The 18899-nt window shown below is 51.3% G+C and overlaps 1 protein-coding gene across 6 annotated transcripts in view; it reads right to left on the reverse strand.

Moving 5' to 3' along the window:
* Window positions 1-18899, reverse strand: part of ZNF407 (zinc finger protein 407) — a 518640-nt gene that overhangs the window by 76476 nt on the left and 423265 nt on the right. For 3 of the 6 annotated variants that reach the window (XM_081801004.1, XM_081801005.1, XM_081801006.1), the window contains exon 9: window positions 4766-6944. The exons of the other annotated variants lie outside the window; for them this stretch is intronic. In XM_081801004.1, the coding sequence (XP_081657130.1) occupies window positions 5602-6944 (1343 nt within the window). In that variant the 3' untranslated portion in view covers window positions 4766-5601. Of the gene's footprint in view, window positions 1-4765; window positions 6945-18899 lie in introns of those variants that run through there. 6 annotated transcript variants of the gene reach the window in all.

Genomic DNA, 18899 nt, shown 5'->3' on the forward strand with positions numbered 1-18899 from the left:
GGTGAAGCCCTGTTCCGTGATTTGCCGCGTGTAGCGCTCTGCACTTAAAACATCCCTCGAGCCCTTCAAGTGGGGCCAAGGTGGAAGCCGGGGCCGGGCCGGGATGTGGCGTCTCCCCGCAGACTCTGGCCCCATTTGCAGACCAGGCAGGATGGCACTGAAGATCTGCTGAGGCCTCGGGGGACAGCAGTGCGTGGGGACACAGGCCGTCTTGCTGAGGGACCCCGGTCCCACCCAACACTGCCTGGCCACGTGCTGCCCCGAGGGGGACGCCGGGGACGGCTGGAGCAGCTCCTTGTCTCTAAGTGGGAACCCAGTTTGGGAACTGAAACACAAACCTTTACTTTGCATTGGTTTTTTATCGCTCTGCTTACAAAGTGATCGGAAGGGTGACGTGAGCTGTTCTGGAGAGCACGGACAACGGCGCTGACAGAGCGCCCTGGTCCAACACTCCCGCTCGTCGCAGCTGCAGGTCATCCTTCCATGGTGCTGGTAGCCAGGCCCCGGTTAGGTCAGTCTATTTCTTATTTTTTTTAACTTAAATTCAATTAATTAACATATAATGTATTATTTGTTTCAGAGGTACAGGTCTGTGATTCATCAGTCTTACACAATTCACAGCACTCACCATAGCACATACCCTCCCCAATGTCCATCACCCAGCCACCCCATCCCTCCCACCCCCCTCCACTCCATCAACTCTCAGTTTGTTTCCTGAGATGAAGAGTCCCTTATGGTTTGTCTCTCTCTCTGGTTTCATCTTGTTTCATTTTTTCCTCTCTTCCCCTAGGATCCTGTTTTGGTTCTCAAATTCCTCACATCAGTGAGATCATATGATACATGTCTTCCTCTGATTGACTTTTTTCGCTTAGCATAACACCCTCTAGTTCCATCCACGTTGTTGCAAATGGCAAGATTTCATTTTTTGATGGCTGTGTAATATTCCATTGTATATTACCCACAAGTATGGAATTAAGTCATTTTAAAAGTATTTATTAAGAGGTATTGAAAATGCAGGGCCATGGAGTAATAAGCAAGTGATTCCTGGTGAGATCTATAACGGATTCATCCGAATCTGGTGATGGGCCTCGGTGACCATGTGCTCGCCCAGGCGATTCCATCTTGGCTGGGCCCGCATGACCTCATACACTTAGGGTCCCACGGAGAGAACAGAAGGCTGACTCCTGTCCCGGGCTGAGGGCCCCAGGAGTTTTGGAGAAACAAGTTTCTCTACCTCATGCTGATTTCTCAAGGCAAAGATTCCTCGAGAGGGCTCTGCTTCCTTTATGTGACAGACCCAGAGTCGAACGGCAGTGATGACGTGGCTTACCCGTCTCCCCCTGGGCACGGCGCCTGTTTTCGTAACGCTGTCCGTCTTCGCTTTGGGAAACACCGCAGCGGTGCACGTGCCAACACCTGGGTCCCGATTCTAGAACCCCGTCCATGCAGACTTCACCAAGGAGCCCTCAGCCATGAAGGCTGCATGAGTCCCTCACGCCCAGCTCTAGCTCCCATGTCCCGGACACTGAAGCTTTGTTTTGTGTTCAGCGCGGGCTGGAAATGGACCCCGTGAGGAAGGAGCAATTCAAGAGCGGGGTGGGAGGGAGGTTCATGAACGGCGAGCCCCCCTGGGCCGCCCCACCGGCTCCTCCTGAGTTCCCACAGCACTTGTTTCATGGGGTTCCTTTTTATGGTGGTAAAACATGATCCCGTGATTGAAAGCCTGAGCTCCCATTATGAAAACTGCCAAGGGGACCATCAGAAGGACAGCATCACGCTCTCGCCCTTGCGTGGAAATGTCAGGCACCCATGGTACTCTCCCGCCTCGTGGGGGGACGCGGGTACACGACGGGCCGGGCGAGGGCAGGGGGGACCGGCCCTGGACGTGGCGATGCCCGGGGGGCGGGGGGTGCACCCCCACTTGTGGCTCCGCGGGACCCTCCCCGGCCCGCTCCTCCGCTCTTCCTTTATCTCCAGTTACAAAGCAGTGCCAGGTTTTGTACTCAGCTGCTGCCATGTCTCCAAATGGCTTTTCAGTGTCAGGCCTATCAGGAAATTAACTCATCACGCAGTGACAGCTGCTAATTTTTTCCCCTTACATGTCAGACGGATCGCCTGCTGAAGCTAATAATGAATCACCAATCCCTGATTAGAAGGTGCTTCCGAAACGTATAACTGCCATCTGAGCTAACTTTTTTCTTCATGTAAAATGATATCGCCCTAGAGGAGTAGAAAGCGAATTGTATTCTTCCACAAGACGGAACAGGAGCAGGTTGCTTAAGTGAGCTGTGTGCGCTCTTAAATTATGGGCTACTATTCAACAGTAAAATAAGGGAAAAACTTAGAGCTCCTTTCTTCGTTTGCTCAACGAACGACCTTTCTGGTTTCCCAATTCTCGTCCCAGAACCAGCTCTGGGTTAGGCTTCCGAGCTGGCCCCTCTGGTCTTCCCTATGTGCCGTTTCTCTCTGCTCGGGGAAACGGAAGGTTTGACGGAACAGAGGGATGCGAATACTGGGCTGGACGCCGGGCTCCCGGGCAGCAGGTCTCCGGCCTCCTAGGGGGAGCGCCGGGTCGGAGCTGCGGAGTCTGGCCTGAGCATGGCCAGGCCTTGGGCCTCTGCGGGGTCTTCGCCGTCATTTATTAGGGGGCCAACCAAAGACCCACCGCCTGTCTTCTGGGGCGTCGGGTCCACGTTTCTGGCCTGAGCTGCCGTCTGGAACTTCTAGCATCCCACTGATGCAATCCTAGCACATTCACTTGGTTCTTCGCAGAAAGGCTGTCCTTGCTATCTCCCGGGTGACGCGGGTTTCTTTGCTCGCGTGTTCTGGGGCGTGGTGGGGGAGAGGTTTCGGAGCATCCTCCTGCCCACCCTCCCACCATTACAACTGTCCAGGGACTCCGGAAGCATCTCAGAGGGATGCCTGCTTGGGTCACCACGTTTCATGACAGTGACAGTCAGTGGCTAAAACTCTGTAACTCCCCATCCTCTATGGCAAGCTTCTGGCCCGGAAGGTGGACCCTAAACTATTTCTCTATGTTGACGTGGTCAGGGCAGTGGCCCCCCTGCAGGCTGGACGTCCCTGAGGCTCTGTCATACAGCTGGTTGGCTATAGCTGCATATGAAGGTGGCCTTTCTGGATTTTAGTCTCCAGGTAACTCTGTTGTTTGCTTTGTTTTTTGCTTCTTTAAAGCGTGACTGTTTTCTCTAGCTAAAACCCCAAGGGAGGCTGGAAGCTTGCCTGTGTCTTCTTCGTGGGCACCCGCTGTAAGTGTGGCCTGCTCACAGGATCGGCCACGCCTCGTTATTCCGAGCCACGAGTTTGTGTACGTGCTTCTTGGACTCCCGTACATCCCGAGGGTTGTGTGATGAGAGAGAAGGGAGAGGGAACATGAACCCAGATCTACAGGTAATTACAGGATACACTAGCTTAGTGAATCCTTCGCAATCCTTCTGAGCCTCGAAACACCTTCTGTACAATTTTTTTATGCAAAGGCCTGCTCTTTTCATTGTGCATACAGCGTGATTGCTGGTCTGACACTGCGGGCTACGCTGGTTTTATGAAGGATTAAATGCCACCGGAGACGTATTTATCCTAAATAAATCACAAACAGTGAACTGCAGCATGTCGGTGTCAACAGCCTGGACTCGGGCAGAAAGGTTAGCCATACAGGACGGGGCACCGGCGGGAATTAGCATCTGAGCTGGGGGCCGCGGGCTGCAGCCAAGGGGAGGAGTGATCAGGACGGAATATTTCCACCTGAAAACATAGCCCCCCTCCCCACCACGTTGCTGCTGCTGCTGCTTTTTTTTTTTTTTTTTTAACACGTATGAGAAGCTTGGAGAGGGGCATCACTTTATAAAGGTCACCTTTATCCTGGTAACAAACGGGAGTTGATCCTGTCACTGTTGGCTGAGACAAGTGTTTAGGAAGAAGTGGATCACCCTGCCATTTTTAAGAAACATGAGCAAGTCATACTCAGCTAATTATGACTCTCGGTGTCAAACTTGAAATTTTACCTTTCATTTTTTTGGGGGTGGGGGAGGGATAGCTGTGTCAGGGAGGTGGCCCTGGGATGGCCGGACTGCAGAGGGACGAGGACGCGCTGCACGCAGCACATCCCTACCCTGCGCTCCCAGGAAGGGACCTTACACTCAGGAGGCACTGTTTTCTCTTCCTTTTTTCTCGTGTCTGCTCCTCACAATTTTTAGATACTGTGACAGAAGACGCTATTGTCACCAGAAGGTGCCTGGGCCATGTGCCAAAGCCTCAGAAGACAGCACGAGGCCGCGGGAGGTGCCCTGGACATGGGCAGAGCGGGCGGAGAAGCTGCCCTGTCAGACAGAAGAACTAGTTCTTTCCAGTTTCTACAGCTGCCCATTGGCTGGCTGCTGGAAAAAAGAGAACCTCATTCTCTTTCAATGCTATAATTTTATTTCAAAGAAAAAAATAGAACAAAAACAACCTTTGCATTTGGGGGAGGGGATCGTATTTACAGGTTTGGAAAAGGAAGAGCAATCGTATGGAGAAGTGAGTTACTAGAACACAGACTTGCATTCCACAGTTGCAGTGAACCCACAACTAAACACGGACAATGCTGGTTGGGGCCGGGGCTGCAGGGGGCGCAGCTTTCTGTTAGTAACGTTGAATGTCAGCTTCTTCACAAGGACACGGATCACAAATAAATCCCGCAAAAATGGTATCAATATGAAGAAACATTCGTTATAAAAGCAAAATATTGATATGAACACTAGTTTCCAGAGTGCACATTTCATATATAGACTTTATTGTATGAAACGAAGTCAAAATTAGAAGCACTGGGTTGTCTTAACCAAGGTATATTTTCATCCAATAGAAACATCAAGGCTTTTCTCAACCAGAGGCTTGAGAAGGCTTCTTTTAAGCAGAGTGCAACCAGAGCTAAGAACACGCCCACCACGTCCGGGGGGAGGAAACTGATGCGTCAGAGGAGCTACTAGGTCTTCCTTTGGTCTGGGGACACTGTGACCCTACGATTTCAGAAGAATGGACAAGGGTGGACTGCTCAAGACGTGAGGACTTGTAGCTACAATTTTTAACCAAATCTATAATAAACTGTTAAAATGGCTCCATGCTGGACTGCACGAACAGGCAGGTCTCAGGCCACAAGATACACCATTCGGACTTCTCCACCACTAGGCACAATCCTTTGATAACTGAAATGGGAAAACATTTGCGGGGAGCGGGGGAAGGGGTGGGTGGAAACCGAAAACAACGTGGCTTCGCCTCAGCACAGTGGATAGAACAGAGGGAAAAGACCAGTCACGAAAGAACCGAACAGGAAACGGGTGTGGTCGGCACAGGGCCCCGCCCCAGTGGCACCCCGGCCCGGCCTCCCCAGCGGCGCGGGGCTCGGGTGGGCGGCCGGCCACGGGTCCCCGGGGACCTGGTGTGCGCTGCTGCGTGGTCCGTGCCCACCTCGCCCCGAGCGCGGGCCGCCACCCCTCCGGACGGCCACGCCACTGTCCCAAAGCCGTGGCACGTGCAGCCCGGGGATGGCCGTGCCCACACGGGCCGGACCGGGCCACCCCTTCCCTGGGGCCGAGCGTGACGATCCGTGCCTCAGGCTTCTTGGAGTTCGTGACTCTCTCTTTGGCTCTGGATGACGGTCGCGGCCGGGGAGCCATCCTGGGTGTAAATGACCATACTTGTCAACTGTTCGGCTGCATTTGGGACCATGGCCTCGGCGCCGAGCGCGGCCCCGGCCTGCAGGATCTCCTGAGGGCCGGCTGCCTCGATGACGGTGTGCGAGTACATGCCCGCCGCCTCCTGCGCGCCCGGGGGCAGCTCCGTCACGATGTAGTGCGTGGCGCCCGCGGGGAAGCTGCCGCTGGACTCCCGCACCATGGCCTGCACCAGCTCCTCCGTCACGATGATCTGGGAGATCTCCGCGTCCTGCTCGGCCAGGTCCACGTGCTGGCCGTGGGCCTCGGCCTCCTGCATGATGATCTGCGAGCCCTCTCGGGCCAGCATGTGCACGGTGCCCTCCTCGTTCACGATGACCTGCGTGACGCCCTCCTCCATGAGCTGCCCGGCCGCGGCCGAGTCGCACACGGCGAACTGCAGCACGCCCTGCACCACCTTCTTGAAGGCCACCTGCGGGCGCTCCTGCGAGGCGGGGACGGCCGAGGGCCGCACCACCTGGGTCAGCAGCTCCATGGGCTCCATGGTGGCCGCGCTCTCCCGGACGTCCTGGAACATGTGGATCTCGGGGGCCTCGGGCCGGGCGGCGGCGGGGGGGGAGGCGGGCACGTCCGGCCCGGGCAGCTGGACCAGCACGTCTTTGTGGCCGGACCTGCCTTTGTCGTCGGGCCCGGCCCGGCCTTCCGCCCCTCCCAGCTCGGTGACCGCACACAGCAGGGCATCCAGGGCGGAGGCCGTGTCGGGCGGGGGGACGCCGGCCTCGGTGAGGTCTACAATCTCCTGCTTGGTCACCTGCTGCATCACGGCACCGCCCGGGCTGAGGGCTTCGTCCACGCCGCGGCCGTCCATCGAGCCCCCCACGACCACCACCTGGGTGGTTCCGTCGGCCAACTGCTCCGGCAGGAGCGGCCCGGGCGCCACGCCGCCCACGGGGGCGCCACCGTGGCCCGCAGCGATGAGCCGCCCGTCCTCCGTGATGTGCAGCACGCGGGCCACCTGGCCGGCCAGCGCCAGCGTCTGCAGCGTGGCCGCGGCCGTCTCCTCCACCGAGGCGTCGAGGGCGAACTCGCCGTCGTAGCCCTGGATGATGATGACCTGCTGGACCTGCTCGGGCGCCGCCGCCTGCTTCCTGCTGCTCCTAAGGGGCCGCTCTCTGCCAGGGGCCGCCTCTGCCAGCGCGGCCGCCGTGAAGGGGCTGTCTGTCTCCACGAAGGCGGCTCCTTGGCCCTTCAAACGGCACTCGTAGGACTTGGACACAATGCCTATGGGAGACAGGGACCAGTTAGAGCCTGGAAAACGACTTTTAGGCTTACAAGTAAGACAAGTCTTCGGCAGCAGCTGCAAAGCCTCAGCAGAAACTCTAGAGTGAGCCACACTGCAGGGCGGCCGCGGGCGCCCGCGCCACCCGGGCGGGAGGGGACAGGCGTGCCGGCAGCCGGCCCTTCCCCGTCCTCTGCTCACACTGCCCGAACAGCACCGCTGAGAGCCGGCGCCTGGGAAGGAGCGTGGCTACTGCCCTCGGCGGCTGCCGCTGCCAACAAGACCTCGGTCGCCGGTGGGCGCGCAGGCCACCGAGCGGTGGCAGTATCTTCTGACCCAAAGGCGCATCTTTCTGTAAGGTTATGAACAGCTGTGAGGAGGGCACAGGACGCGCACACACACCCACCTCCCCGGCGCCACCTGCGACCCAGGCCGATGCTTGTTTAATAACTTGACAGCGTAAAATAGGCCTGGCGACTGCCATCTTTATTTCCTATTCAAAACAGAATGACTCTTTAAACAGAGTTCTTGTTTTTGTCTTTAAATCCCAAATTTTCTGTGTTCTTACTGTGGCCTCCTTCTCCCTCAATGAGAGAACGACCTGCCAGTGATCTATGTGAGAGTTTCCATATCTCAACGGCCACCCCCGTTCTGAAATGCTCCACTTTACTCTCTTTATTGTAGGTCATTTTTAAAAAGCACCTTTATCCTTACCGAAGCAAAGAAAATGATAAGATTTTTTTTTTTTTAAAGATTTTATTTATTTATTGGAGAGAGAGAGAGACAGAGATAGCAAGAGAGAGCAGGAGCAGGGGGAGAGGGAGAAGCAGGCTCCCCACTGAGCAGGGAGCCCAATGCGGGACTCGATCCCAGGACCCTGGGATCATGACCTGAGCCGAAGGCAGTCGCTTAACGGACTGCGCCACCCAGGCGCCCGAAAATGATAAGATTATGTACTACTAGCATCCCTTAAAGACCATTTTGTTCTCCATGTTGGGGCTCTTCTGCAAGAAAGCACTTCTTTCAGCACAGAGTCCACTCTGAGTACGGACCCCAGACTAGGCCCGCGTCCGGTGGGTTCAGTGGCTCAGGCAGGAGCCACAGAAGCTGTTACATCCCATTTGCCAAGAGGACACCCCCAGGCTCACACCCAGACTGTGGGCAACGGTCCAGGATCTGGACTCCCGCGCTACGTTTGAACAAGGCAAACTCCTGGCCCATCCCACACACACTGCAGCGAAGCTCTGTTGTTCGACACTCAGAGGTCAGGGGAAGTCCTACCCCTGCTTCCCCCTTCACGTGAGAGGCCAGAGGGAGTGGAAGGATCTCCTGGTGGCTGGTGTGTGCATGGAAATAACTGGGAGGAAGCTCACTGCACAGCGAGTTCGTGGGATCGGTTTTCTGTCACCATGTTCTTTCAGCTTCTGAGGCTCTGACTCGCAGTGAGGAAGTAAAGTGTACAGGTAATCCATCTTCTTAAACAACTATGAGGACCAGTTTACATTGTGCCTTCTCAGACAACTCTCTATAGCGTGAATCTTGGGAAGTCAACAGAATCCCAGACTCTCGGGTCGGGAAAAGACGTGTGGCGTCAACCAGGAGGATCTCTGTCAGCAACACCTCCCTCTCCCTCATGCTCATTCGGGGATAATGGGATACCCTGACGGGGGAGGGGCGGGGGGAGGGGGGCGGAGTCGCGGGGGGGAGGGGCGGCGCTGCTCTGGGCTGGTCCTGCAGCCATGGGTGGACCAGGCCTGGCCAAGCCATCACATCGCAAAGGTCAACTGAACCTTCTCCGAGGAGGGGCCAAAGCGTCGATGACTCTAGCTAAATGACGGGCCTAACTGTAGCGTCCCGCTCTGTGTCTTGTTTACCCTCTGAGGAAAGAGAAGAACCGGCTGGGAGCACGAAAGCTTGCTCCTTCCTACGCCTCCCTGAGCGAGCAGCTCCCGAATGCCCACCGTGTGGTGCCTGGGGGTGGGTGTCACAGGGCAGCGGTGGTCTTCACACTGGGGACTCCCAGCTCTAGGGCCTCTGAAGACCTTCTAACGGTTCTGTGAGCCTAGGGCGAGTTTCCAGGAACCAACCGAGTGCACTTAAACTGCCCTGCCCAGGGATGCGCCTGTTGTGATGTCCCTCCTCCGCCTTCCCCTCCCCCCTTCTCCTGCTTTGTCAAAGAAAAGCTCACCCCTGGGAAGATTACAGTTCAGAAGGCAAGCACGAGAGTAGGTGAACCACACGGGTCCTCGAGAGGAAGGGCTGAATCATGGTCTATACTTGGACCTCATCTCCCGGTTTATCTTCTGAACTTTAAATCTCCCTAAAATCTCTGTCTTCAAAAGCGCCGGGAGGCCAGGCAGCAGGCTGGGCAGGTGAGGACAGGGCGTTCCAGAGCCCCCCCGTTCCCACGTCCGTGCGTGCCTGCGTGGACACGGGGTGCTGCCATCCTGCTCAGCGTGCCGTCCGCGGGACCCCCTGGGTCTCCGGTCTGCCGTACCCACCACAGTCTTCCTCCTCCACCCTTGCAATTTCTCCCCTCCATCCTCTTCTCTACCTGGGACGTAACCGTTCCGCTTGCCTTCCGCGCCCTGCACTCCATCCAGTTTCTGCCCGTTCTGTCATCATGACACCCTGAACTTGATTTGCTTGGTTCTGTCCATTCCCTAACTTCAAGGGCATTTTCAGTCTAACTTAGAGTTCGGGGCCAGGGGCGGGGGGAGACATGAAGAAATAAAGACACAAAAATAAAGAAGGCAGCCTACAAATCAACCCCAATTAATTACAGAAGAGGCCATAGTACCTCGATGTCAAAGCAGGAGAAATGAGCGCAGGCGGGGGCCACCAGGCGTCCTGTGCTCTGGTGGTCTCCAAAAAAAGCCTACAGGCCGGAGCCCCTGCACTCCCCTTCTTCAGTCTGCAACTGGACGGAAAATCTCTTGGGTGTCGAATTATCCTCTGAATCCCTTGCAGCACTGATAATGATGCTATTCTGAACTACTTATACTGAATTTATTTGAATCCAGAGGTGGGTTAAGCCACTTCCAGACCATTAAAGTGAACTACATGGGTAAACACCACTGTCACGATGGCGTGTGATGAAGCCTGACACCGCCAACATCTTACCCTCAGTTCGGCGCGAGCCCTGCTACTCCACCACAGTTCATAAATGCGAGTGCAGGTCCATCTTTTGATTCAGCAATTTAATAACTTCGAGTGCTGTCAGTACTGCTTTGAAAAATAGCACCTATAAAATGTAACAGCCTCAATCAGATTGAAAAAGATTCACCCACTGAAGATTCTTCCATTTCGCCCATAATGAATTAATGTGGAGCTATGCAGAAGTTCAAGTGTCATTTTAAACTAATGTGAATCTCTACTGTAACTTTAAATTCTAACTGGGCTATGACCAAGAATTTACTGGGCACATCAACTTCAATTTCTGAGCTCTTTCTAGTAAATATGAACCGTAAAGCTCACCAATGCAAATGGCCAAATGGATACAGTATTTGGAAAACAGGAACTCTGTACAGGCTTACTCTTAACTGCTTAGTCACCCACTATCGGTCCAAAAGTGCACCAATCTTTAACGGAGCATGGACGCCCGACATAATGTTTGCACTATGCTTTACATCTATGCTTTACTATGCTTAACATCTTTCAAAGACAACGTCGGATTTCAGTGATCATAGTAGCTAATCAAATCGTGCATCTGATTCAGCCTTTTTGGACCTGTTTGCAAGAGGACCATAAATCGCTCTGTGCAGAAGGGGCAAATAGGTTAAAATGCAGCCTCCTGCCTGTTTATGAAAAATCCCAACTTACTGCCCATTTGCTTTCAGGAGTACAGAGACAGACGCCTTTCTCATAGCTGAATGCATTGAAAGTCTACAACTTGGTTGAAATGAGAAGGGCTTTGTGGGGAGCGGAGGGTTTGTTTTCCGGGAAATGGTTCCAAATTAGGCTCACTTCTCCAGGAGATCATTAGGAGCCCTCCAGGTCCTTCTTGAAGAGAGAATCCTCGGAGTTGAAAACCACAAAGTGTCACACAGCAGTGGAGGGGTTAAGATAGAGGCCCACACCCCCCAGAACCACGGGGATGGCTCTGTTTCGCTGTCTGGGGGCTCATGGGAAGCTGCACACAGGCTCTAGCACCCAACTGCTTCCTTTCTGTGTGTGTATGTTATTCTTTTGTTACTGTCATTGCTCGTTCTCACAGAATAAAGACCTTATGCTTTTGTTAAGCTTACATTTAATTAAAATGTACAGAATTTGTGCAGCAAACTCGAATGAAACAAATAAAACAAGGGCCCCCTCTCTTGAAGGCATACGTTGTGAATGAAAAATGTCATTACAGACTAAAAAATTTTGCAGTAAACAGGGCCTACAGAGAGAAGTTTCCCCTGTAATGACATCCATAAAATACACAAATGGCACTTTTAGTACCATCCTGAATATGGCATTTTCTGTGCTCTACACACAATCTAAATGGTTTGATCATAGAGCATAATACTCCATTGGGTTTATAGAACAATCAATGTTCCATAAAATGATGTATTTATCCAATAGTAGGCTCAGCAGTTACTGGCGTATGACATTGCAGGACACGGGCCCGGACTCCTCGGCGGCGCCCAGGCCGGCTGTAAAACTTATCTCACGCCACTTCAACAACTTCATCTCGTCCGCGTCAAGTAATTTGTGGAAGCCTCAGCTTGGCTTAAAAAAAACTTGTAATAAAAATTCATAGAATTTTCAGGAGAATGAAAGCCGATGACAATAGAAAGGTCACATTGTGTCTCCACGAAAGGGGTCAAAGGTGGCCCGCAGTTCTGAAGCCGAAAGTAGATTTCATGCATCGCGTAGCAGATAAAGACGGCATTAAAGAGCCCTGTGTGGGGTGGGATGCTCCACACGCCGGGGAAGCTTGCGCGGATACCCTGGGAGAGCCGCGTCGTGGCAGCCAGCAGCATTTATTTTTAAATCTCGAAGCTTCTCCTGAAACTGTATTCCACGTTTACACACTGCTAGGTTATGTCGGATTCTCTGTGTTTTATTTTTATTATTATTTTGTAAAGATCTAATAGGCTTTATTAAAGGAGTCACGAATCGGGGAGCACTCTATCCAGCCGACAGAGAGGCGCTCTTACTGTGTGTGTTTGAGATTCTGTGTTCTGGAAGGGCACTAAGCTTGAAAATGCTAGGCTGGCTCATTGTCACAATTAAAGCACCTCAAATAGGACACGATTAAAAAAGTAATACTTTTCATATAAAAATTTGGGGCACACATGACACTGTGAATCTTAAGCCACATATAATTTTTCTTGACTTCAATTTTAAGATGTAATTTTAACAAGAACGTGAAGAAATCATACTTAATGTCTATTAAAATGAAACAATATTAACAGATTATGCTAATAAATTAGAACCATATTTTAATGTCACAAAAGCTTATAAGTTTTTCAAGTGAGAGCAGAAAAAAATGACAAATTAAAATTCAATGCAATATAACCTTGTAGAAATTTCGAAGCAGGGGATAAATTATTCCTACAATAGCACAGCCCGTCAAAGCAATATCAATAATTGCTACATAGTGTAGTCACTCTTTGGACAATACTAATTACCGGTCTTGCTGCAGGATGTCCCTAAGAGAGCTGCTCCCACCAAAACCTGGTTTTGAAGAAGTGAGGGCTTTCCACCTGAACACGACACAAATTAGGGGGCGCTCCCTGGACCAAACGCTTTGCACTGCCTCGCGTCCCTGAAGGAAAACTCCACTCCAGGGGTTTAAGAAGGAATTCCAACCTGGTTTATAACTGCAATGGCGAGAGCAGCCTCTCATTCCTACAAACCCAGGCCAAAATGACAATTTCGCTATCAAAAAAATTTTTTTTGAGAGAACAAAGATGGTCAATACCTTATGACTATTATTTTCAAGGGTTAGAAATGTGTTCTGAAAAAAAAAAAAAAAAAAAAGAAGGGGCGCCTGGGTGGCTCAGTCGTTAAGCGTCTGCCTTTGGCTCAGGTCACGATCCCAGGGTCCTGGGATCGAGCCCCGCATCGGGGTCCCTGCTCAGCGGGAGGCCTGCTTCTCCCTCTCCCACTCCCCCTGCTTGTGTTCCCTCTCTCACTGTGTCTCTCTCTGTCAAATAAATAAATAAAATCTTTAAAAAAAAAAAAAAAAGAAATGTGTTCTGGTCAGTGTTAATAAAATGCACACACAAATCACAAATATTTAGGTGACTGGAGATACAAAATCAAAATTATTTTTAGTCTCCGGCACGCTTGTGAAAAATGATAGGTGTACTAGTGAGATTTCTTTCAGAGCACAGACCTGTTTTGGTCATTCTGCCATGAATGACCATAAGGATGGTATATACACCACAAAATAATAATTAAAAGGCAATTTGGTAAATATCTGCTTTGTACCACAAATAAATGTATAAAGGTAGATGTCAGAGTTACAGTAAAAGCCATCGCCCTGTCCTCAACTTTGTGAAGGCCACTGTTTTTTTTTTAAAGGTTTTATTTGTCACAGAGAGAGAGAGAGAGAGAGAGCATAAGCAGGGGGAGGGGCAGAGGGAGAAGCAGGCTTCCCGTGGAGCAGGGAGCCCGATGCGGGGCTCGGTCCCAGGACCCTGGGATCATGACCTGAGCCGAAGGCAGACACTCAACCGACTGAGCCACCCAGGCGCCCCGAGGCCACTGTTTGATGAGATGAGAAAAAATATTTTTCTGTGAAAAATTAACTGAAGTCCACATCCTTTCTGACAGACCCTTCCACCTAAGTTCAAATACTAAATTTTATAAGATACACCATGCAATTTTTACTGAAGGAATACTTACAGTAAGCCAGGACACAGATTTAAGTGACAAAAGTTTTAGTTCCTTTTTCTCAGTTATCATTAGTACTACATTTATGATTGGTAGTGATCAAAGATTATCAAATATCACCCCTGAAAGAAATTCTAAGATGTTCAGACAAAACTAAGAATAAATTTTATCTCAAGTTAGAAATACATGACTGGCCAGATTTCTAACTTTACCGTGAACAGTCTCCATGGGCCTAGATATTTCCATGGGCACTGAAGAGTGACAAAGAATAAAAGACAATATTTTACCTTTAAAGTCACAAACCCTAAGAAATTTTGTGTTATATCAGACTCTTAGGTATATATCATCGTTTCCATGCATGAAGATCTAATGGGAGCCAGGCGCACAAATCTCCCGCAGGAAGATAAGAATGGTGCTTTAAGGTCATCCTGACAGGCTTTTTGGGAGGGAGGTCAAGGGGAGCGCACGGTTAACCCTTTCTTGGCTGTGGCAGAGGCCTGCCGGCGGTGCTGAAGGATGACCTGCGACAGTCACAGAACTTCGGAAATTTGACTCATGTGACAGAAATGACGAAATGGGATTTTAAAGTTAAACTGTAAAGTACTCTGATCTTGTCTTTTACCCATGAAGAGCACCTTCCTAAAAATCGCCAGCTGATTCAGTAGCAGAAAGGGCTCAAATGTCTGAAGTCCCTTCTGGAGCAAAGCGACGGGGAGGTGCCGTTGTGTCGGGATCAGCACCGAGAGCCTTTGGCATTCTGTACACATTTGGGGGTATCCAGGTCAGCCCCTGGCCGCTGTGAGGGCTCCGTGTGGGACGCTTTCTGTCCCGGCTTCCGGGCGTGCCCTCCCCTGGGGCCCTGGCCCTCCTGCTCTCCCCAGCGGTCTGGGCGCCCTTCCTGGTGGTAACGGCTGATGCATCCGAGGAGCCTCGGGGCTTGACTGGAGCCGGGGGATGCCCGGCCTTGGCCTTGGGACGCTTCCTTCCAAGATCCCAGGGGAGCGGCAGCCCCGCGGCCTGCTGTAAGGCCGCCTCCTGTTCAACTCAAACTAGCACCGATGTTCTTTCTCGCATTACGGAGTCAAGAAATTAGGGGGCCCAAGACCTTTTCCTACTGTCCTCTGACAGGCTTATAAAACTCCCCGTACAGATAACACAGGAGACAAGGCCTATTTTTCAAAAGTTGTACACATCACGCACATTCTAAAAGGTAAAATTATGCAAAGAAGCAGCCGGCCAATATTGTTAGTGCAGCGTTCCTCTTCCAAGGCGGGCTTAGGGGCTAACAAGGCAGATTAAACTTGTCTCCTTCTGTTTTTTGGGCAAACCCTACAAAAAGATCACACCCATTTTTGTCGACATGTTCAGATTTCCTGTATACTGCAGTATCTTCCTATCTTTCCCAAGGAAATGAGAGGAAACAGACATTTGTCTTCATTGTGGACACTTTTGTATGGAGGTAAAAAGCTAACTGCTCCTCGGTAACAGCACAGAGGCACCATTAAAATCAAATTTACAGTAAACAGAACCTGCAGCTGGGGTAAAACGCTCAGTGTCAGTATTTTAATTATCAGCAAAGTTTTCGGAGGTCTAACATCTGCTCATAGCCGAATGACAGTGGCTGTTTATGTAGACCCAAAACAATGCAAATTTCTTCTCCACATATTAAAATGAATCATCTGTTCTGGGCACATCACTGTTGTTTTCCTATTAAGCTGGCTTGTGTGGGTGAGGGGGCCCTGAAGATCGTGTGGGGGCAACACGGCAAGGCCCCACCTCTTCGCAAGGATGAGATCCAGAGAGGGCACACGCGTGACTGTGGGGCGTGCTGGAGGTCACGCTCACCTGGGTGAGCCAGCAGCTGCTGAGGACGCCCCAGCACTGTGCTCACAGCGACTGTCAGGACGAGCAGAGTAAACTGAGGCCACTCACAATGGCCTGGTTCGTTCTGTGGAAGTCAGAGTGAGCAGGGGCCGTACATGGGGCTGCCCAGCCTGCCCCAGGCAGCGCGTCTGGGGGCTGGCCACGGCCTCGGACCGCGCTCTGCCTTCCGTGAACACGAGGACAGAGAGGTGGTGGCTCAGGGCTGGGGACGGAGGTGCAGACACAGCCACGGTCAGGGTGGAAAACAGAAACACTTTCTTCTTAACCAGGAACTACTACAGTCTTTACTTTGAACATCTTCCTGAGTACCTAAGTTAAATTCCTATGTTCAACTTGCAGAATATCTAAATGCCTGCATAATAAAGTTTAAAACTGCTGGAAAAGGTATCAAACAAAAGACACATGATGAGGCCTGAACCCTTGCTTTAAAATGGACACAATGAAAACAAACTTACAAATTAAAATGTTGAGTGAAATGCAGCGCCCGGAAACCTCAGGTTTAGGAGACAGAGACACACACCTTCCACACACCTGCTGTTCTCTGAGCTCGGAGGGAAATCCTTTCTGGACACGCCGCCGCCCAAGGGGCTGCCCTCTGTGGTGGGAACGCGCGGGACACGCGGCCGCTGTGTCTGTGGGTCTGGGGGCAGCACCGAGCCGTTCGTCTGAGCGGCGACGCATGCGCGTGCGAGGTCCCCGAGTTTGTCGTGGCGCGTGCTGAGCGACGGGGTGTGGTAGGGGGGCACCCAGTCATCACACACAGCTACTCGGGCCGCATCAGGGTGGAAACGTGAGAACGTCCCTCTGCAATTATCACTAGTTCGCTAAGGAGTCAACGGCCTCGTGGCTCTGGGATGGGCAGCCACGTAGCAGGCAGCACTCGCCGGAGCCACGTGCAGCCGTGCGTGGGGATCACACGGCACGATGCATGGATGAGGACACAAGGGCAAGGTCCTCTCCCGGCGTCAGGTAACGGACACACCACGCAGGAGCTCCCGAAACTGCTTCATAAGGGGAATGGTGACTTGAACAGGCTTGAAATTCAACGCCACGTGTAACGACAACTCGGGAGCTCCCACAAGAAACGTGGAGACAAGAACAATGTCCACCGTTCCTCTGGACACACAGCCGTTTGCCCACGCGAAATCGCCATCAGCAGTGCTCGGGAAAGAACTTAGAATGTGCTTTAGTGGCCACTTTTAGCCCTGAATTGCCCACGGTCACAGAGAACAGAGCTGCATGCCTGGCCCTGGTGGGGCGTCAGGGGACACGGAAGCAGCAGAAGCAGGCTCCCTGAGCTCCGCGCCTGAAGTCGGGGGGCATCCTCCTTGCTTCCTTCAGTTGCTTTTCTCTAGATCAACAAATGCCTCATCTTGATACTCGAGGCAGCTGATCAACCATGAATGCACAACTCCTATACCACTAACAGCACCAGATAATTACATTTCAGCCCATAATAGGCTACTTTCTGAAATTAAAAAAAAATGATCCGCTTAATCAATGTCAAATTTTCATCTTTTCTTGAAATCTACACATATATACGCACACATCCATTTATGTACAGATAATGGCATGAACACACATACAAGCCAAGTTTACACTGTCCTAACCAGCTTACTTTTCTGTTTGCATCCTGCTCATCACCACGCTCCTCGTGCAAAGGTCTTCACCAAGCGCCTGTCTTGAACTAGAGTCCATGACAGACCGGGCCGGCGGTGTGGATATCAAGTTAGACAGGATGGGCTCTGCTCTCTAGGGAGTACACCAGGTGCTCCCTGAACAGAAGCCTCTCCAGGGCTCTTATCTGATAAGGCATCATCTCAGACTAGTGCCACAGAGATGGACCGCAAGTCTGGAGATCCAGCGCTTGAGCAACACTTGTTAAGCCTTTAGCAGCTACTCAAGTTTTTAAGGGGCAGGATATGTAAGAAATTGTCACAGCTTAAAAGACCCCAAGGTTCAGAGTTTATGTTCTGTATCTGTTCTCTCTTTCCTAGAATCTAGCATAAGGTCTCCTTCACTATTCATGTGGCTCTGATGTGATTCTTGTACCTCATTAAGAGGTAACATGATGGAAAATAAAATCACAACACAGACGGTCCTGAGGACCCATCGGTAAGTGGTGCAGCAAGGCAAGGATCTAGTTCGCTCAGAGCAAGACTCAGAAGACAGGCCCACTCTGGAGGTCAGCAGTGTGGCCGCTAGGAGAATTTGCAGGTTCCCTGAATGTGCACAGGAAGAATACACTTGAACACTTATGGGGTTTGTCACATTTATAACCTACTAAATAGTTTCTCAATTCACATGACAGAACTCTGTAGGTTCTAAGGCAACCATACTAAAACTTATCCATAGGAAATTAGGTACTTAACATATTTTTAATTGTACATTTCTTTAATTTGGATGTCACTTCAGGTGTTACAGAGAAATTAAGCGGATACTCTAACTCACCTTTGTATACACCTCTGACACACTGAATTCTAATAATTCCTAAGCATGCCCATCTTCTCCCCTAGACTGAGAGCTCCCAGGGTGTAAGGACTCTATTTATTCACCAGGGCATCTCCAATGCATGGCATACAGCAGGGCTTAACAAATACTGCTTTAGAAAGATGGTGAGAAACTCCCTTTACACTAATGTTCATCAGAGAATAAAGGGGAAGGGACAATCTTCAAAATCCTTTACCAATAAACAGAAAGAGCAGAGCCACGGAGTCAGCATGCCTGGATGCTATTCCTCACTATGATTTGGGCAAGCACTTCTCCATGGATCTCTGTGTTTTTGCACGTGTTGTGCCTTTCTTCTACATCATCTTTTCAAGGATGTTTCTAGAGCAAACAGCTTTGGGAGACAGATACTGTGTCTTTTTTAGAGCGAAGGGCAGATTTACCGACTGTCCAATATGACAGAAACAAGTATCCCTTTGGGGAAAGAGACTGGCCAGCTCACTGCTCGTAGTAAAAGTTCTGGGCTCCCTGAGTCCAGACTCTCCCCCTGGGGTAGTGTTCCTTACAGCCCACCATGTACAGAATCCACGGGGCCTCTTCATATCACCAGTGGGAGCTGGGGTTTGGGAAGCAGAACAAGCACGATCCGTGGTTACTGCTACTGCTCTAAGTAATAATGTCCTTTGCTTCTGATCCAGGGATCTTGTGTCTTCCGCTAGCATCCCTTAACTTGGCAGGATAACTTGCTCATCTGCAAGATCTTGGATCTTCCATTGTGCTAGACAGTTACCTGAACT

Source organism: Leptonychotes weddellii, chromosome 13 (genome assembly GCF_054177405.1).
Source record: "Leptonychotes weddellii isolate Sample4059 chromosome 13, ASM5417740v2, whole genome shotgun sequence".
NCBI classification, from domain to species: Eukaryota; Metazoa; Chordata; class Mammalia; order Carnivora; family Phocidae; genus Leptonychotes; species Leptonychotes weddellii.